We start from the raw sequence: 21,837 nt of genomic DNA, 5'->3' as shown, positions 1-21,837 counted from the left end.
TGGTGTCCCAAAAATTAGGGTTTAGACCAAAATTTCTTAAATTTACCTGGGGAAGGGAGCCTTCTGGCCCTCTTTATAAATGATTACCTTTCATTCATAATATTTCCATAAACAGTGATAAGGATAAAATCAAGATAAGGGAGAACTGAGTACCCTGGGACATGTTCAGTTTCAAGATGTATGTCTCAGAAATTTGTGACTTGATTTTACTTAATCAACCAGCTCTGAGTAGCCTAGTCATTTGCCATTTCAATATAATTTTTTCATTTTCTAAAGTTTATAACAGATGTTGAGCCCGTTTGTTTTTGAATGCACTGATTTTGTCCCATAGTACCCATGAGCCGGGTACTATGGGACGGTTGCATGGTACTCTGGACACATTTGTAAATAGAAATTTGTTTTCAGTTATTAAGAAAAATACAAAACATGTAAAAAAAATTCAGTTTCAAGTCACAAAGATAGGCACTACAGCAACATAATTTTGCCAGTTTCTCTCATTCCACCACATATATAGATATATCAATCTAAAAAATAATCATCTTAGAAACGTGATTAGTCCCGCCACTGAGCCTAGGAAGTGGAAGACGCAATTTGACCTCCCCAGCACCCACAAAGGCCTCATCTCTTTCACTGGGGAACACGAATTTCCAAGATGGGAGTTGCTTTTTCAGGAAATTGACAAAGTCATCATCACCTAGTTCCTCTAAGACCTCACCAGTATAAAATTTTGAACCCTTCATGCCTTTGTACTCTACCAGAACTAAATCACCAGGTTTTATTGCATCTGTTTCGTTTTGCTCCATAGCAACCCTTAGGTCTTAAGATCTGAAAGAGTCTTCCGAGTTATCGTCACAAACAATATCCTGCTCTTGTTTACTTTTGTCACTGAGGTTAAGTATTTGTTTTTTTGGTCACGCCTTTCTTTTGGCTGGTGTATACCAGGCTTTGAAAACCCACTGGCAATGTTTGCGGGAGTGAATGATTTTGGGAAGGATTCTCCAAGCAACTTACTTATTTCGTACTCAGTCACTGCTCTGCCAGGGTCAGATATCAGCCACTTCTCAATTGCTTGATACCAGCAAGTTTTTAGAGGGCCATACACTGAAACATCACGAGGTTGCGGTTTTGAAGATGTATGCGGTGAAAAGATAAGTAGATGTATTCCTACTCCTTTAGCATACAATACAGCATCATAAACTTGTGTGGCTCTCATAGCTATCCATCAGAAGCAAGACAGGCTCAATAGGAGATGAACGCACATGAGAAGGAGAATTTTAAAGCTTCCAAATACAAGGTGTGCACAGGATTGCAAATCCAATGCACAGGATTTTATTTGATTAATTTAGACAATTCATCGTCAAATTATCAAATAGTCAAATTAATCAAAAGAGACAACAAAGGCGAATTACGGGGATACAAAGTCAGTACCAAATAAATCAAGTCCATTTTTGACATTCTTATTATTGGAATGTAACTATTTACAGAAGGTAAGTAATTAAATTTTAAAATGGAAGATAGTGATATAACTTGGAGAAATCTCATAAGATTTCTAAGGCTGACCTGCAGGCTACCTTCTCAATGGTAAGGAAATAAAAAAAAAAACTGGTGTAGAAAACATTGGTTTTAAAACAGATTGTCCCTATTTATACATAAAAGAAGCTCATTGTCTTTATACTGAGAGACGTTGTAGACAGAAGAACAGTGCAGTTTCAAAAAAGGTAGAGGATGTATCGACCAAATTTTTTCTCATAGTTTGATAACTGAGAAGTGCCTAAGTTATCAAACACCTTTGATCTTCAGTTTTATAGATTATGAGCAAGCGTTAGATTCTGTTGATAAAAGAGCTTTAGCGAAGTGCTATATACGAGAATAACACTGCGGCGGTTAAGGTAGGAAATGAGGCTAGGAGCTGGTTTCGTATTAAATCAGGAGTTAAGCACGGTTGTGTTCTATCCCCTTTATATGGATTATTTTCACAGACTTTGTCTTAAGGAGAACAGAAAAGACAATGGGAGACCACTGAATCAAATGGGGAGGAAAAACTCCTGGACTTAGATTATGCTGATGATTTAAGCATCCTAGATGAAAGTGTGAGAAAAATGAATGAACTTTTAGAGGTTTTACAAGTTTAGGGTGCTAGAATAGGTTTAAAAATTAATGTTAAGAACACTAAGTTACTAAGGCTAGGAATAAGTGAAGATGAAAAGGAGATGGTGAGTAACAAAAAAATTGATCAGGTGGACAACTTCACTTATATTGGTAGTATTATTAGTAAAGATGGTAAAAGTAGAATACTCAAGCTCAGGGTGTTTTTTGACAGTTAAAAAAGTTTGGAAGAATAGGAAGATAAGCCTGCAAACCAATATTAAAATTTTGGAAGCTACAGTGATGAACTGATGACAGTGGTCAAATATGGCTTTGAAGCATGGGTACTCTGAAAAGCGGATGGAGATTTGCTAGACGCTTTCCACAGAAATTGCCTACGAATTGTTCTGGGTACCCGGCTGTCTGACCCTATTTCAAACAGTAGGCTGTACGAAAAGTGAAGTCCAATCCCGTTTTCTAGGGCTATAATGAGAGAAAGGTCAAAATAGCTAGGACATATTTTGCAGATGAAGAATGGCATTGCTGAAGATTGTCCTTTCCAGCCAACCGTCTAGAGATAAACGGAAAGCAGGTCGTCCGCGGTTGGGTTGGGAGGATGCCATAAAGAAAGATTTAAAGGAAATGGCAACTTCCTGGGAGGGTGCAAAGAAGGAGGCTTTGAATAGATTGTGATGGAGGAAGAGCGTACGTAGCTGTGTTGGCCTCAGGTGGCTTGCTGCTGTGGTGAATTGTTAGCAGTATTAGCAGCATTGTATTCATTACAAAAATTCTTGGCTCCTTCTAAACCTCCGCCACCAGAAGGAGGTGGAAGTATCCTTACACATGTAAGAAGGAATAACCATATGCATGTGAACTATGCCATTTGACCCCATCATGGCGAAAATTTTTACACCACCCTCCCCTTAATACTGAACGATAATTTTACTGATGGCACAAACCATCCTCCCCATACCTTCCTCATTGAACCCATGCATGTAGCTCTCTCTTCCACTGGAAATTTTTAACTGTAAATTATACAGGTAAGACTATTTATTCAAAATTAGCTTACCATAAACGAAAATTCCAGTATTTATTGAATTGTAACTGCAATGGGAGATCCATTTCATATTTACTTGAGCAAACAGATGAAAAAATAATAATATGTATTAAATTTTATTTCCTCTAAGTAATGAAATCAAAAGTTAACTATGTTTGTTGGAACTGAATTTGTTGTGATGACTTCACCTGCTCTTGTATATCTAAAGCGATGTCCTTGTACTTCTTTGCCAAGTCTGCATTTGCTTCTACACCATCACCTTTAGCATACATTTGGCTAATATTTGCACATGCATACATATTTCTAAGCTCACACGCTTTCATTGAATAATCAAAAGCTTTTTTCATATTCTTTTCAACCGTGTTTGGCACACCAGATATAAACATACCACTAAGATAATAACAGGCCAAATGCTCCTTTCCATCACATGCTTTTTGCAAATATTCCATTCCAGCTTTCATATCTTTTGGCCTATCCACTTTGATTTCAGACATATTGGTTACATTCAGCAATCCAAGATTTAGACAAGAAGGTGCATTTCCTAAATCACAACCTTTCTTGAAATAATCATAAGCTGCATCTTTATCCTCCTTACAGCCCTGCCCAATAAATGCAAATCCACCATACTTAAAGCAGCTTCTAGGAAATTTATTGTCGTCACAATTACTTTTGAAGACTTTTGCTGCTTTCTCAAGATCTTTAGTTACTGCTTCAAAGTATTCTCCAAGAAGTTGGCATACTAGAAAAAAAAGAACTCTGATAGTAACCAGTTCAGTACAAAGAACCAGAATAAGCTGCTGTTATTTTTTTTAGATATTTTTCCTTCAAAAAATAAAACACTAAACTTCAGCTGTATTACGAGCAGCTAATATTCTCTCTACAATTTATTTACATCCAATAGAGAGTAATCTAAGGTGATTAATTGACCTCTTGTCATCCATCATAAATAGTAGCTAATACACTGTTCAGCTGCATCATGAGCAGCTACTACCTCTCCTCGAATTTTGTAGAACAAGTAATTTCCTAATTAAACTATCACTGAATGCCTCTCTATACTTAGGACTGACTGTGTCTAACAATGAATAAATTGTTTCATAAATTTGGGGTAAAGGATCATTTGTTGAATCATGTACTTTGCCAGTAACTTGAAACCCTTGTTCACACAGACGAATGCACATGTCTTCGCCTTCCAGAATTGTCAAGTTCAAATATACAAAACTGTCTGATGGACATAAAACATTGCTTATACTGATGAATTTTACACAGTCTTTGACATCTTCTATTACAGAAAGAGCTTCTACAACCCATTCTGCACAATCATGGACTCTCTCTTCTTCTATATCTATTCTTTGGGAAGACATTCCTTCAAAGAAAGTTTTCTGGACTTGTCAAAACCTAGAAGACAGAGTCATTCTAAGACAATTGAAAATATATACCTAGGAAAGGTTTAAAATTAGAATATTGAGAGAATTCTAGAACGAGTGAAATTTTGGCAAAATGAAACCCATACAGTCTTGTCAGATTGATAACCAATCATTTAATAGGAATACTCTGTGAAGCCTTACATGAGAAAAAACATTAGGTTCTATGTCTTGCAATTGATGAATTGCTGCAAAGATCCGAATGCTCGGTTTTATTTTAGAGAAGCGGTTTCCATGGACCTAAAGGAAGTTGCTCGGCAAAACACAACTATTACATAATTCGTATGTATCTTGACTAAATACGCAGAATAGTATGCGATTTTTTTAATTTTCCAATGCAATTACTATAAATAACGTTAGTACTCTTCCCACTAAGGACCAGCATGGAAAAAAAATCTGCCTAAGCTCTGTCCTCTTTAGTAGGTCTAACCGAAGCCCTATATACAGTACCATCCTTTGGTCGTGGCAAAACTGCATCGGGCCCCGCGCTTATTATAGAACGTCTCTGCACTTGCCTTCTTAATGGTGAATTAAGCTTACTGAAATTACGTTATAATTTACTTTGGTTTTGCTGCGGCGTGGAAGCGTTTTTACACGCGTAATACATTCATTTTTATGACACAAAAAGCCGTTGCGCGCAAACTCTACCGTCAGCGCGAAGAATAACTTATAAGCGGAAGAAGGCATGCAGCACCCTTCGTCGTTGCGCGGTTATTATCTACCGTATTGTCGAAACCACAACGTTCCCGCTGAACCCTAGGGATCACATTGTTACCGCTCCCACTGAAGGCTATATTATTATTGCTTCCGCTACATTATGACCACGACGTTAGGCTCAGCGCAGAGGCGACTGCACGAGGCCCCGTGCACCAGTAAGGCCGCTTCCGCCTACACATTCCCCTATTAAGTCTCTTACAGAGATGCATCAAAAAGACCTGGCCCCTTTATTACTGAGGTATTTATTAATCAACACCATAACCTCCCCTCTTGTATATTGGCCTCATCTTTGAACATGGACACTCTTGCTGTATTATGTTCTTTTACTTTCTTCTTTTTTGTCATTAAGTAAGTGTTTTGAAAAGAGGCTAACAGACTTATTTTAAATTCATTGAGTTTTAACTTCAAAATCATATATTCAATCTTTTATATTTGTTAACATAGATGCCAAGGAGTGTCCACCAGAAACCCTTCTTCCCCGTTCAAATTAAGCTAGAAGAGCGTATATGTACAAAAATCCACACATTGGGCTAAAAACTTAAGTTTTAACATTTTTAAGCAAAAAGAAAGAAAAAGTTTTTTCTTTGACACTCTATAACAGTGGTTCTCAGCCTTTTCTTGATTGCGACCCTTTTAAGGTTCTAGAAAGATGTTTGCAACTCCCTTTTTTATCTGCATTATTTAACAAATAAAATACAAGATAAGGGGTTTGACAATATATTTTCAGACTAAACACAAGAGTGCAATTTATTTAGTATTACTTATTAATGTCCATCTTCTGTGACAGACTGCAGTGAGTTGTTAATAGTAGTGCTTAGTAGAGGAAATCAGTATCAGGTGATGATTAAGCTTATTCGCTAATTAAGTGTTGCAGTCCTTGGCTGAGTTTTTGCCAAGACTGATCTCAAGTCTTCTCAAACACTCAGTTTGTCCCTGGATTTTACCACGACCTGCAGGGGAGTTGGACATCCAACTTTGTAAAGGCAAGTAGAAGCAATATTTGGAAAGAGACCATCAAAATTTTAAATAATTTCTTAAGCCCCACTGCCTTTCCACTTACAAGAGAGTTTAAGAGAGAAAAACAGGTTTAATTTAAATAAAGCATAACAATCACACTAAAAGCGTACTAAAAACAAAAGCAACAACAAAACAAAAAGAGATTGCGGATATTTCAACTCCACATCCAGCAGCTAAGTTTGGAAATAAAAAAAATTACTGGATTTATAATGCAAGAGTTTCTTAGACCACATTGCCATATCTAAATAGTTCAAGGGTTTTAACCTGTAAATTTAACCAAGGGTGGTGAACTGTTTTAAAAAAAATAAAAATAGGGTTTTATTTTCAATTGATTCCAATTGCCAATCCAATCTTACAGACGAAAATTATCTAAAGATTTTGGTGTTCTTATTCGTGATTGTAGTTGTTCCATAACTTGGAAGTTTTATTAAGATGTGAATTTTATTTATTTCTTTGACTATTGTTCTTTTTTTTCTCTTGTTTGTATTGTTCTTTATCTTTTTTTTTAAATGACTAACTTTTTTTTCCTGTTGATAAAGGCTCCTGGATGTGGAGTCAAAATATTCAAAATTTGTTATTAATTAATGTTTTGTTGTTGCTATTGTTTTTAGTATGCTAGTCACTGTTTTATTTAAATTAAACCCATTTTTCTCTCTTAAACTCTCTTGGATGAAAACTTTACGGATTCAAATGATGCATTACAAACCAAAATTGAGATAACAATTTTTCTCGAGTATATCATGCACTGAGGACGCAATTCCTACATCAAAAAATTCATCCATACTTAATTGGTCAGATGCCGATAAATTGAGTGTTAAAAACCTTTGATTGGGCTTGTTTGTAAAAGAGAAAACCTTCCGCTTGTTTCTTTTCACGATTCAGTTCCATAAAAATTCATCGAACAAAAGTAACTATCTCAAAAATTTGATCTGATGCCTTTGGGAAAAAGAAGGCAATGAAGAGAGGGGGGTCCCTGAAATCACTTTTGCTCTTAAAAGGCACAAGAGCTAATAATTCCTGATCGAACGGGCCCACTTCAAAGTTTATTTGACCACCCTTTCCATATGAAGTACCTCTTGGGAAAAAGTGATAAATAAATAATAATAAAACATTGAAACTTTGGGGTTTAGTTCCATAAAAACAAAGGAGAGAAGTTACACAACAAAAAAACTCTTTATAATTTTATAACAGCCAAAAGAAAAATCGTAGACAATACCAGTTTTCAGGTATGAATAGACGTAAGACAGATCCAGGAGGAAGAAATGTTTGCATTTTGGTGTCCATGGTACTTTAAGAATTTGAAAATAGGCACCCAAACAACAGCTGATTTTGTCAGTCCTATGGGCCTAGGACGAAAGAATGCCCACTCTCCTATTTGCTATTAGGTTAGTCTATCTTTGAAGGGAAAACATATTACATAATTCAACAGACATATTCAAGGTAATTACAATTTAATAATTTTGGAAATTATTATAACAATTTGTATATAAAATAAATTATTAATTATACCACTTTGACTTATTTTTGTGAAGAGAATAAATAACAGTGGTATGGAGAGCCATATAACTTGTAGTACCCTCTAACTCGTGAGCTAATCTCTGAAAAGTCCATCCCATAGATGACATTTGGCACACACACTGACGTTCTAAACGAACCTGTTTACGGCAGCCCAAAGCCATGTGCGAGGCCTAAGAACTAAATTTAACCACTCCCTATATTTTGCAAACTTCAAAAAACCATCTATGATGTGCATTACCGAGACCAGTCTCTACTGCAAGATACAGAACAGCAAGGTTGCCACACAGGGATACACGCTCCTCAGGCGAGATTGGGTACGCACCAACAGCACAAAATATAGAAGAGAAAGTATCACTGTTTATAGTAAAAGCCATATCCCATACTCAACTCCGAATCTCCTAAACTCTTAGGCAAAGAAGATCTTTGGGTTATGATGATCCATCTAAACCAGTCCATTATCATTTGGACTGTAAATAACCCTCAAACCTGCCAGATTAGCCTTGATTACATTTGGGGCAAATGCTCTAAATCTGCCATCATCCTCCATAGAGACTTCAACGCCCATCATAGCATATGGCTTCTTAGCAAAAATACAGATCAGGAGGATAAGATCCGTGTCATCTGTCTCAACTGTGTGGACTTGAACAACTTATTGAATTCAAGACCTATCATGGCCAAGACGGATCATCTCGTCTTGATCTCTTCCTTGCTGATCACCCAGACTCCTTTAATATTGACGCTAATGCCTTCACAAGCAACAACATTGCCGACATTACGTGTGAAAATATAATCTTGCCCCCAATAAAACACGACTGACTAATCTGGCAATACGAAAGGGGAGATTAACACTTGAAGAACTATGTAAAAGACTATCGGCAATTCAGACGCTTAAGAGTACCTGGCGCTGCTAATACCTTGATTTTTTCTTCTTTTTTTTTGTTATACGAACTGTAATGCAAAGGCGAAGGTATGTTTTTGTTTATTAAAAATTTTCTCAGCAACAAATAGAACCACAAGAGTTTTATTGTACTGTTAAAAGCAAGTTCTTGAAACTGTGATATTCTTCATTAGCTTTCAAAAATAAGTGGTGACAAACAAACCTGTATTTGGAAAATAGTTTTTGGCTTCAATACAAGTAAATGTAAATTTACATGGGAGAGATAAAATTAAAGCAAAAATAATTATGCATGAAAATTGATCCCTATAAGTAAAAATAATTCTGCATGAAAATCAGTCTCTAATTGATTTTGAAGAGTATATCTTTTAATATTTGCAATTCCTTTGCAAAATGGATATTTGATTAAAAGTGGGAACTTTAAAGCATAGTATTGCAAGTTCAAAAACATTTACAAGACATGCAAGTGACATTACATTGTCAAATGAAGTTCAAGAAGCACCTATCAAAGTACCTATTACAAAGATACCAATCTTATCTGAGAGTAAATGGACACAAAAATATGAAAAAGTTATTTGTAGTTTGGATCTACTTGGGTAGAAGAAAATGAACCAAATAGCTTTTATGAAGCATTTAAAAAGGTAACATGTAATAGCAGTTTGAATTCAGTAAAATTGAAGAAACAAATTAAAACAAGTCATCCAAATCTTTGGTGTTTAATATTTCAAACATAAAAATCGTCAATTGAAGAACAAAACAGAGATACTTTAAAAATATAAAATTAAAAATATTAAACATAAAATATTTAAAAATAATAAAACGTTTCTTGACGCTTCATTCCACAGAAGCTATTGCATTGGAAAAGAGGCTGAGGACATACATAGTTGTCAAAAAATTTACAAAACCCTTCATTATTGATGTAACATCTCGCAAATTAGAAGAGATTTATCTGAAAAGAAGTGAACAGCATGCCATTATTGGACACTACAATTGTAAGACTAACTGAAAAATGGCGTATTTTGTAAAAATGTTTTCAGAAATAATCCGAAAATGTCAAGCTATCCTTTTGCATTTCAGTTGTATGGAACCACAGGCATTCCAGTTCGTTCTACACTAAATGTACAGGTTTACTATGCTTTTAATTCTTCAGTGCCAGAAGATATGCCGTTTCGTAAACCCCTTGTAAGAAGGAATACTGGAGAAGAAATTTTCAAAATGACTAATTGGTACATGGAAAAACATGGATTAAGCTGGAGTCAAGTCAAAATTCAAACTAGTTAGTAGAATTAAAACCTGAAGTCACATTATTTTTAAATAAACAAAAATACAAAAATACTGCAAACTTGATACTGAAATATGGTTTCAAATTGTATGCTATTTGGCAGATACATTCTTTTTTTTATGAATACAATAAACCACTTCAAGGAGTTAATGTCAACACTATCAAAACGTGTCACAAAATCAATTCCTTACTGATGAAATCAGACCTATAGGAATCTTATATGAAATTAAGTTACATACAATGTTTCTAAATGCTAAACAACTGTAAAGTTGAAAATTCATTAGTCACAAGTAATGTCATCCAACAATTGATTGAGAAACATATTATAAAATTAAAACATACAACATAAACATACCTCCCAGAACAACAGAACCATATAAAAAGATTCAAGATCAATTTCAATATCACAATAATTCTGATAAATTGATGTTGAAAGAAAGAGAACAATTAGTACACATATTAATGGATTTAACTTTGAATTATGAATTTCAGATACAAACTGAATTTGAGATACAAACTTGTCAAAAGTATGGATGAAACAATTCAGTGAATATCTGGAAAACGTTAATGCCTTTTTTTCAACATATTTATGGGAACATTAATTTTGAATATACATAGGATTAAAAACAAACTAAAAACAAGCTGGAAATGACATGCATCTGCAAACAATGAATACTATACTGGAATTTAGTGTATTCTACAGGGGCAAGCAGGCCCACCCCCAGTCACAAGTACGTAAATCAGTTTTGTTTAATTATTGCATACCGTTATATTTGTGCTGGATTTTATTATAAATCAGTTTATTATAAATCAATTTTGAAAATGCATTTTAGTAATTTACCTTTTTAGCATTCAAAATTAATCTAAGCAGTGATTTTAAATCAATTTCATTAATGGTTCCATGGAAATTTACACAGCTATAAAGGGGGCCTACACCTTGAAATAGTTTGAAGATCACTGAGCTACAGGGGGCAAAATGTCCATGATTTACCTCACAGCATTAATTCTGCAGCTCTAATATAAAAGCCTGAATATTATCTTCGAAGTAGCCTAAATAATGTAAGTTTCTTTACCTTTCAGTTTTTAAGTTTAGCTAATTTTGTAGATTCCAGATGTCAGATAATTAAGATATTTCTTTGATCTAGGTCTTATCATTAAAGCACCTCTTGACTTCATTTTGCAATTCAAATACATGGCCAACAACATTTCATTTTGGCAGCCAGGAAACAGCAGTTTAGAAGTTCATAATCAGAATTCATGTTGTTTCTTAGTTGAAGAGACGAGTATTGAGGGCACTATATGTTATACAATTGGCAATTTTCACATTTTACAATTGGCAATCAGTTGGGTACTTCTTGCAAAGATTTTAGAAAAGTCTTGGTATCAAAGACAAACTGATGAATAATGCAGTATATTTCTATGGCATGCAGTCCAGACCCTCTAATTTTCACATGGTTTGACTTCAATTCAAGCATGATTGGTACTCCATCAGTCCACAATCCAAACAATTTTTTGCTGTCAGTTTAGTTTTAAAAAAAATATACTTACTATTTCTCATAATATTCTTAACTTTCAGATTTTTTAGTTTAATTTTCTAGTTGAGAGTTTAGTCATGCCTGAAATGCATTTCTGAATTGTGTCATTAAATGAAAACATCTTATACATTTCAGTTTTGCTTGCTTCTCCAAGAACAAGCTTAACTCACCTAATAAAAATGTTTGGTAAGGGTTTCTGCAGTTGAGTAGGGCTTTTGTTTGTTACAACTTCCAAAGCAATTACATTTGATACCTAAACTATAGCTAGGTTTTGGTTTTGGAATGTCCCAGCTAAATCAAACTTTTATTTCTTCATGGCAGCCTTATTTTGTTTAAAAAAGTCCAAGTCTTCTCTAATGTTCAAGAGACTTTGTATTAAGTGATGTTTAAGCTTTAAGAATTTCATGGGTTCAGCACTAAGAACAGAACTTCACAGAATAGATTGTGGCATCTCTTTACTGGTATTACAACAGTTGAAAATCAAAATTTAAGATAGATTTCTCAATATGTTGTTCAGTTTTATCTGTGAGATTAATAGACCTATCAAGATTAGGAAAAAGTTTACACATATGTTCTCCAATCCTCTAACATTCTCCAATCAGCAGTTTTTCAAGTGCAATGGTTTGTACTGAGGAAATTGTGCTCTATCTTACCCCTAATGAGGGCAGATTCAGCCCTAAAGACTATATTTATTAATTGTTTTTTATTGCCTGAAGCATCCCATCTCTTCACTAAACCTGTATTTTATTTTAGTCCAATCAATAGCATTATAAAATTGTGAAATAGTGAGAAAACTGAATAAATACATTATTTAGAATAAGAGTTTAAGACCCTTGAATCTTTACATAATTCTGCTATTTGAATAGCTTTGGAATTGCATAAGCACACTCCAGTGTCCACATTAAAATTATTGTCTTGATAAGTGAAAGTCTTGTTCCTAAGTGAAAGAACATCAAGTAAAAGGAATTAATATTTCTTGAGAATCCAGGCATATGATAACAAACATCTTGTGTATAGACATACTTTTGCTATAGAGTCAGTTTGCACCAATGCCCCCATTCATCTTAGAATCAGTTTCAACTGGAGGTCTCAAATTGGAGTCAATGTTCCCCTTATGCACATCCCTTTACTGAAACGCCTTGGGGAATAGCCCATCAATTGTCAAGCAGAACTTATTCCAATAAATAAAAACCTGATACTCAATTATGAGGTTCAGACAATTTCTGCTGAACAGATTACAAAACTGTACCTTAATCATAGAAAAATTTATTCAGATGAATCTGTCAAGGGTGAGAGAGCTGGAGCAGATGCATGTATCCCATCCCTGGACCTTAACCCTTATTCTCCCCTTCCATTAGAATCTTCCATTTTGTCAGCCAAATTATGGGCTATTGGTCTTACCCTAGAGGTCCTTATAAATTGTTACATAAAACCTGAAAATATCCTTTGCCTATACAACTCGAAATTGGCAATACTTTTGATCAAACCTATTAATAGAATTGCCAATGATAGACTTGTATAATAATAGAAGGAAACTTCTGAATCTTCGAAGCAAAGGAAATCAGATATATTTTCAGAGTGTTCAAAGTCATAAAGATATGAAATATAATGATACTGCTGATTTACTAGTAACCATGGCTTCCTCCTTTGACTAAAGCCCTCCCTCTGACATCAATACAAGAGACAATATTAAGCAAAGATCTAAAGTTAGTCACAATAAGCTGGCTTCATTGCTTTTCCATACTAGACTGCATACTGTGGAATATTACTGACAGAAATCAGGGGCCCTTCTTCTCAACAATTTGCCATTTAATTGGACGCTATATCATTCCCCTCTATGCCATGTCTGATTCTCAACAAATGAAACAATACAGAATGTCTTATTTGATTGTAAGCCACAGTGTGAGGAGACTATTGCCTTCAAGTCCCTGTGCTCCTTGGCTAAAATACCTAATACTTTCATTGCAATCCTGAATTCTAACCTCCCTTCTCATGGTGATAGAAAGAAATTTAAGTGGTCCATTAAGATCTTAAAGAAAAGAAATTGATTAGTGCTTACTAAACCATGAAGAAGACATGGAAAATGTTTTGGTTTGTTAATAGGGTTCTACACTGCAGAAAAGAGTAAGAGTAAGTACAAAGAGCAATATTGGTACTGGCCAGCCTGTATGCCTTGAACTGCTGGGGACAGGCAGCTCAAGTAATTACTCCCACAACCTGTCATCAGAAATAATTGCTCTCATAGTGCTTTAAATGCTGAAACAAATTTACTTTTATTTTCAAGAACTGCTTTTAGAAGACAAAGAAAAACTGCTGTCTATTTGAAGATACTATTTTGAAGTCAAGGGAGTGAAAGTAGTGTGTGGTAGTCCATATACACTTACAGATACTCTGCAACTGGAAAGATCATTTTGCTAGATTTAGAGAATGCAATGACAGCAATTATGAAGAATCAGCCATATTTCAGTCCCTCTTGAAGTAGGGGATTATTCTTTTGTTTGAACTTCTCTACAAAGTGTTTGGAATCCAGCAATGTTTTTTTCTTCTTCAAAGCAGCCAAGATCACATATAGTAGAAACAGAAGAGGGATTAGAAGGAACAGACAACACCTTCAAGGCTGTTTAGAATACAGTCTCATGATCATTAATGCAAATCCAGGTCAGCTTTGCCACAGAACAAATCTTCCACCAAGGTTCCTGGGAAAGATTGCATGTCTCCACCAGATTCACATCACAAAAGCTGCAGCCCCCCGCCCCTTATCCCAAATGCCACTAACACCAACATCAACAAACATAACACCAATCAAAGGTCTTAGGGTGCTTCCTATGCCATCAGAGATGAGACCTAGCAGTATGACCTGTACTATGGATAAGGATTTTCCTGAACCAGCCAGAATACAGATTGCAAAAGCTATCAGGCCACCTGAAAGATTCAATCCATAGGCAGAGTTGGTGTAAGAGAAAGACATAAGTTGTTTGTCAGTAGTAGTGCATACAAGAAGAAAACCTAGCACCTTCTTATGCATGCCTTGTGAAAATTTATAAGAAGTAAAAGTAGAAGATATATAAAAGTAGTTGTTATGTGAGCAGTAGTGCACAAAAGAAGCAAGCCTCGCACCTTATTAAATAAATCTTTATGAAGGTTGTCAATAATATTGCTTAAGCCAGTTGAGTTTGGTCCAAGTGATTGCTTGGTGTTTGTCTCAAAGGAGTGTGGGTCTTTCAAAGGACAAAAGAAAAAAGATACGTCATCCTGCTATACTTGTGATTCTGTGCCCTATTTTTGTTTATTTTATACTTCCAATTGAACTCATCTTGTACCTCCCTTTTTTGTTGGTTCATTTTGTAGGTGGCATAGGCAGTTAAGTTTTATTACAAACATACCATTAAGCTGTACTAACACAAATATTATAGATGGGTATAGACTTGTCATGTATGCAATCCTCTGAGCCTTAGAAATAAGAAAAGGCTTAACATAGTAGCTTGGGAATACCATTGTAGCTCTGTGGGGTCTATTTTGGGCCCTAAATTCCCAAACTACTCCATTTTGGGCCTACTCTAAACTAGAAATTTACCATAAAATGCAGTATTTAATAGTCAGAGTTAATTTTTATGCTTGAGGGCTTCTTGCTGTCTGTTAAAGTAGTTGAGTTAGGTGAATCAAACTTTCAGAAATGAATTCAGGACTTAAAAGGTATTTTTTTTAAATCTAAAATATATATCTACAAATCTTTAAAACCCAATAAATAAGAATTATGCAAAGATAAGAGGCTCAAAACAATATCATTCTTGTGCTTTATTAAAGCTGTAGGCCTAGATCTATTTACCAAGGTTCCAGCTTTAAAACTAAGATAGTAGAAGATCAGCAAAGGCCAGCTTCCTTTGGAGGGGGAATGAGTGGATGTAGTTACTTCAAAATACTTTCCCAAGGGATCATTAAAGCTCTGGATCTATTCTTGGGAGTTTTGTTGGTAAATTTATACTTAGAATTTTCCCATTCTGGAAAGTGCCAATGCTTAGGAATTGAGACAAGGTGTAGCTTTGTTTGGGGAGCAGCAGGAATAGAAGAGGGGACAGGGGGGAGGTCACCTCCCTTAGAAATGTACATAGGTGACCTTACTCAGCGGAAACATTTTTGTACATTTGTTTCAGACTTTTCCAAGATGTTTACACAGGATGAGGTAGCTAATTTGAGAACTTTCAAAAGATAGTCAAAGTTTCACAATAATACAAGTGGAAAGCACTGTTTTGGACTTTGAACACCAAAAAAATATAGTGGCTCTAATATTAACACAACTATAGCATTAGGTTCCAACTTAATTATTTCTGTGAATCACATGGTTTAAGTGTGCTGGCATCTTAAAAAAAATACTTTTTTTTGTCTTTTGTTCTTAATTTTCTTCATTTCTCAAAAGACCATAAATTAAAGAAAAAATAGTCTGTTATATGTCAAATGAAAGACCCACAGGACTATTCCTTTCTTCATTAAATTCTATTATGCAGGCATGAAAGGAAGGTTCCTTGTGATGAAAAAGAAATGTTAACATTTTTAGGTACAAACATGCCCTTTTTTACTTCAACATTATTACATGATGTTCAGAGCTACAAAATTAATTTTGCATTTACCTTAATTACCTTTATTTGCACTTCAGAGCAATAAGGTCCAATGGATCTGTGCTGCTCTGTGAGTGATGATGACTGACATCTGCTACTCATCTGGCAGTATTTCCAGTTCCTGCATGACCACTTGCTATCCAGTGACTTCTTGAAAGTTATAGGTGAGGTTGCTGACACTGTAGACTCTAAGAGGGAATTCCAGTTGTTGACAATTGTTTTGGAGAAGAAGTTTTGCTGTATTCTTGTGTTCATATGGCATTTAGGAAGTTTCTTTGAATGGCCTTTTGTATGGGAATGGTAGGACATATTTGGGTTGAGGAGACTAGATGTGTCATTAGAGAGTTTATGGGTAAGCAGCATGTCACCTTGTCTGTGGTGGTACACCAGAGTGGGTAATTTGAGTTTTTTTTAGTCATACATCATAGGGGAGGTCTTTCAGCCCATTTATAACCTTAGTGGCATGCCTCTGCATGCCCTCAAGAAGTCTCATGTCACCTTTATATTGGGGAGCAGCTATGCAGTTTCCAAATTCAAGGTTCAGTCTTATGATGACCTTATAAAGTTTAAGAAAGACTTTGGGTGATCTGTTTGCAATAGATCTCTTGAGTAGGCCAAGTCCTGTATTAGATTTAGAAACCACATTCCTCATGTGGGAGTGAAACTTGAGCTGATTATCAACAAGTACACCTAAGTCCCTTTCTTCACTATGGGTTTGAAGATCAATCCTTGTTTGCTTCTCAGGATCCCACATTGAGTACACTGCATTTTCATTCTTAGGTCCAAAGTGCAAGACACAGCATTTGCTGATGTTGAATTACAGTAACCACTCTTCAGCCCACTTGTTGATATAGTATGATATTTTTGCTGACCCTGGTGACTAAATCATTGATGTAAATTACGAAGAGGGTTAGGCCAAGGACTATACCTTGTGGGACACCACTGATGATATTGCAAGGTTTGGAGTATATCTTCTGACCACCTGATCTAAACAGTCTGACCTTTTGTGTGTGTTTAGTGAGAAAACACATGAGCCAATTGACCATCATCTGGTTCAGGCCTGCAGAGAGATGCTTTATGCAAAGCCTTCTGTGGGGGACCTTGTCAAATGCTTTGGCTAGATCAAGGAGAATTGAGTCAACAGGTATACCAGTGTTGAGGAGCTTGGTGATGATGTTATAAGTTTCAAGTAGATTGGTTTCCACTGACTTATTGTGACAAAATCTATGTTGGTTATTAGAAAGTATCATGTGGGTCATAAGATGGTTGTGGGTTGCATCATTCACAATTCTCTCAAGAAGTTTGGCAACAATGGATGTTAGGCTGATTGGTCTGTAGTTCTCTGCTCTGGATTTGTCCCCTTTAATGAAAATGGGGGCCACATGTGCCTCTTTCCAATCAGATGGAATAGTGCCAGAGTTAAGTGAAGACTGGAAGATGCTTCTAAGGGGTGCAGTGATGATGATTTACTATGTTTGCTAATAGATTTATACTCAGAACCATATTAATGTACTTATTGAAGAAGTAAACAACAATTAAAATTTCACAGTTCAAGGACTAGTCAGTTGAACAAGGAAGCCCATTATTCTCATTTCTATAGTGTGATATTGTAGGAATTTTCCTCAATATCATTATTTTAAGAGCAATATGGGAATTATTTACTTGACAAATTGTTTTTCACACATACTTAGAAGAAAAAGCAGTTTAAAATGTAAAAATTGAAACTCAATTCTCATAGCTTATACACTATGATATATTTGGTTGAAGTTGCTATTAACACTTCATAATCTTTTATCTGCTTAACCTAAGCATAGTCATTGGTCTTAATAATAAAATGTTGTTATGAAAACAAATTCATGAGAAATCTAAAGCTCTTCAAATCTCTTAAGCAAAGTAAAACACACCATTGGAATTACTATTTCTGAAGCTTTAAACAGGAAAGTTCTAATTCCCATACTAAATAACAAGCACTCATAATTTTGTTTGTGGGTAGTTAGCACTGATGTATCCTCTTTTTCTTTTTATCTTTTTATGGTTGCTAAGAGGTTCCTGAAACATCATAAAGAGTTGCTTAAAGCTAATATTAAAGATCTTGATTAGTTTTTAACAAATTTTTAACTTTGCATGATAGTCTAAGAGCTAGAGACAAGGTAATAAGTTACCTTTTTGGGCTGTATTAAAGGATCAAAAAAAATATCCCAGAAGCAATTATTTAATTTGGAAATAACATAAAAGGAGGAATGAAGTGGTGTACTCATTTTCTTCCTGGCTAAATAATATGAATAGACTTTAATGACTCATCTACTTCCCAAGATCAATAGAAGACCATAATCTATAATTTTACCAACCTAATTCTTCCCTGGATGGTTTGGTTATGCAATAAAAAGAACGATGTAGATAAAGCTAGACCTATCCTATGACCATTGTAAAGTTTTTGAAGTATCAGTCATTTACCTTCTGGCTTTTTTTCATGAAAGCATCCAAATCTATATTCTGTTCCTAGGTTCTGAATATATTCTTTTACCTCTTCTTCCCTTTTTAGACTCATCTGGTCTTGTATTCAGTATTCTTTAATTACTATGCCAAGAAAAATGAAATCGAAAATCATATGGCTTGCCAAAACTTGGATGCCATCTCTTTTTGCAAAATAATAGGCAGCGCTATCAAGCAGGGTTATTGACATTCATCGATTATATAGTTTAAATTCAAAACAGGAAATAAATAATAAATAATCATAGAAAAGTGTAGGTTCGCTCTCACTTGAAAAAATTTCAAAATAGGATTGTATTTCAGCTATTATTTTGTCCTGATCAATCGTTGCTCCCATTGATTTCCTCTTTCTTTAGCCTTTTTAATGTTTTCAGTTTTTATTCTCTTTTAGCGAAAATAATGATGTGTGCTTCTTTTCGAATAATACCCTGTTTTTAGTGAAAAATTTGAACATTCTTTAAAATCCTGATAATTATGTTTTTGACACTGCAGAATCTTTGTTTCTGTTTAAGTTGTCCGTATATAGGAAACTTTTGCATTCCAAGAAGCACTAACATATTGTTTCTTAAATAAGTTTCATGAATGGATGGGCCATTTAATGAAATGTAAATTTTAAATTTTGACCTTTCAAAAAACCCTTTATAGCACATTTGGATCATTATTGTAGCTAATAATACTTAATCTAAGCTTTAAATTGGATCTTAAACTAGGCAATGAACAACAACATGTTTCCTTATCAACGATTCCTCTGTCTATGGAAATGACATCCAAGTCAGAACTTTTAACGTAAATCAAAAACAAGCAGGTTTCTGAGTGAATTGATCGGTGATGATTTCGATCGAATTTAAATGAAAGCTTCTTTTTATAAACATAACACCTTTTTACAACCACAATTTTTGAGCACTTCCTAAAATTCGTTTAAGACGGCAATATTGCAAAGCAGTTCCAGTTCCAAAATTTGTAGGAAGGTATATAAAATAACAACAAGTCCTTTCACCTCTTTGACTTCTTCTTCAGAAAAACTAGCCAATGGAAGCGCCATTCTCCTCCAGTCTCTAAACAATGAATATACGCAATTATGAACAATAATACACTGTTATTGATCGTGCGAAGTGCGAGTACCTGATGTACCTGTCCCCAGCAGTTTAAGGCCACTGGCCGGCCGGTACCAATGCGGCTCTTCCTACTCATTCCCACTCTCTTCTGCACAATCAAAAACTATAGATAACTCATGTCCTTTTATAAGTTGACTTATTCAAACTTTATTCATTATTAAACAAATCTTGTCTTCTTTAAGATATCAATTGCTGCCTTAAATATCTTACGATCAATTTCCCATGGTGGGTTAGAATCCAGGATAGCTGTATAAGTATTTGGAATCTTAGCCAAGGAGCAGAAACGCTTAAGAGCAACAGTCTCCTCACTCTGAGCCTGGCAATCAAATAATATATGCTGGATTGTTTCCTCTGCTGAAAAGCAGATTCGGCATAAAGGGGAATGATGTAGCTTCCAATTTAATAACTAACTATTTAAAAGTAGGGTCCTTGATTTCAGCCGGTAATATAGCACTATATTTAATCTTGCATGAAATGGAGATAAAATTAATTTATTGTGATTAACATTGGATCTTTGCCTGATGATATCTCGTGAATTGAAGTCAGAGGAAGGACTTGGAACTAACATGGAAGTCTTTGCTGCTAGAGAATCAGCCATATCATTATATTTAATGCCTTTATGACTTGGAACATGTTGAAAATAAACCTCATTTCCTTTGATCTTAAGATTAAGAAGCTGCCTTCTAATAAAATATAAATCCTAGTCATTAGCAATTCTTTTAATATTTTGGATCAATAGTAATGCTGATTTAGAGTCGGAGAGGCAGAGTGTATTTTTAGATTCCATGTTATAATTTATAAGTGCATCCAAGGCCAGGCGGATGGCATATAATTCAGCAGACAAGATAGAAGATCTCAATGGGAGAGGAGAATAGATGTTCAAATTTGGGGATGGGATACATGCTCCTGCTCTAGCTCTTTCCCTCTGGAGAGATCTATCTATATATATTTTTCTATAGTTGGGGTACACCTTTGAGATCTATTCAGCCAAAATAGTCTGGACCTCATAATCAGGTGTCAAGTCTTTACTAATAGAGATAAGTTCTACTTGACAACTTGGAGGACTCATTTCCAATGGAGGGGACTCAGTAAAGGGATATGCATAAAGTGAATGTTGATTCCAGTTTGGGACCTCCAGTTGAAACTGATTCCGTGATGAATGGGCATTGGGACAGGCTGACTTCCCTGCAAAGTTAGGGCATATACAGCATGCTTGGCTCCATAAGCCTGGGTTTCTGAGAAATATTTAATCCTTAGACTGGATGCTCCTTCACTTAGGGACGCCAATCCAGACAGTATTATTAACTTTGACAGAGGAGTATGCTTATGCACACCCAAAGCTATTCTAATAGTATTAATAAATAAGTTGACATTTTAAAAATCCTGCCTAAGCATTAAGCATTAATAAATAAGTTGACATTTTAAAAATCCTCCCTAAACAAGTTTAGATGATTCGACCATCTATAAACAATTCCATTTCTCCTTGCTTTTACGCTACAGTCAAGATAATAGGCAATAAGGCATATTTTTCGTTAACTATCGGTTCCGGCTTCCAAGAGTCAGGCAAAAACATTTATTTTAGGCAAGGAGGCATGCGAGTGAAATGTTGATATCTTAGGTTTCGGGTGATGAGAAAGCAGTAGAAGATTTAAGAATACAATCTGATGTAATCGATTATGCTGAATACGAAAATCAAGGGTATATATTCGGCAAATTAGTGATACATCTCCAATTCCTGAAATACCATAGAAATCGATCTCAACTGAAATATTCCCTTAAAATCAATAAGAGAATTCCCAAACTGCTCTGAAATCCTTCAATTATCGGTCAAATTAAAGAAAATTCAATCTTTCAAGATTACTTTATATCTTTCGTCGTTCAATCTTTTATCATAATTTTTGAAAACTGAACAAAATAACACTGTTTATAGAGTTTTTGGAATAATCTCGATCCACCTTGAAAATCTACCTGCACAAGGTGTATATTTTATGAATAGACTAGGTAATAAATTTGTCGTTCGACAAAATGAATGATCTAGAAATTATTTAGTTTTTTTGTTTTTGAACTATTAGCAAAGAAGCGAAGGGACCCA

General features: G+C 35.0%; 1 protein-coding gene across 1 annotated transcript; it reads right to left on the bottom strand.

Annotated features, from left to right (window-relative positions):
- Nucleotides 1–3,245: 3,245 nt before the first annotated feature.
- On the bottom strand, nt 3,246–18,760 carry LOC136034835 (cytochrome c oxidase assembly factor 7 homolog). The gene is made up of 2 exons (XM_065716290.1): nt 18,595–18,760; nt 3,246–3,881 (listed from the first exon to the last, which is right to left on the bottom strand). The coding sequence occupies exons 1-2, from the start codon at nt 18,686–18,688 to the stop codon at nt 3,292–3,294; spliced, it is 684 nt and encodes a 227-aa protein (XP_065572362.1). The 5' UTR covers nt 18,689–18,760; the 3' UTR covers nt 3,246–3,291.
- Nucleotides 18,761–21,837: the final 3,077 nt, after the last annotated feature.

The sequence above is a fragment of the Artemia franciscana genome, chromosome 13 (assembly GCF_032884065.1).
Source record: "Artemia franciscana chromosome 13, ASM3288406v1, whole genome shotgun sequence".
NCBI classification, from domain to species: Eukaryota; Metazoa; Arthropoda; class Branchiopoda; order Anostraca; family Artemiidae; genus Artemia; species Artemia franciscana.
This window is presented reverse-complemented; position numbering and strand designations above follow the sequence as displayed.

Excerpts from the sequence above, each read along its gene's own strand:
- LOC136034835 (XM_065716290.1), bottom strand. The coding sequence starts at position 18,688 with ATGAGTCTAAAAAGGGAAGAAGAGGTAAAAGAATATATTCAGAACCTA. Across the intron at positions 3,882-18,594 it reads TCATGAAAAAAAGCCAGAAG|TATGCCAACTTCTTGGAGAA; the intron begins GTAAATGACTGA and ends TTTTTTTTCTAG.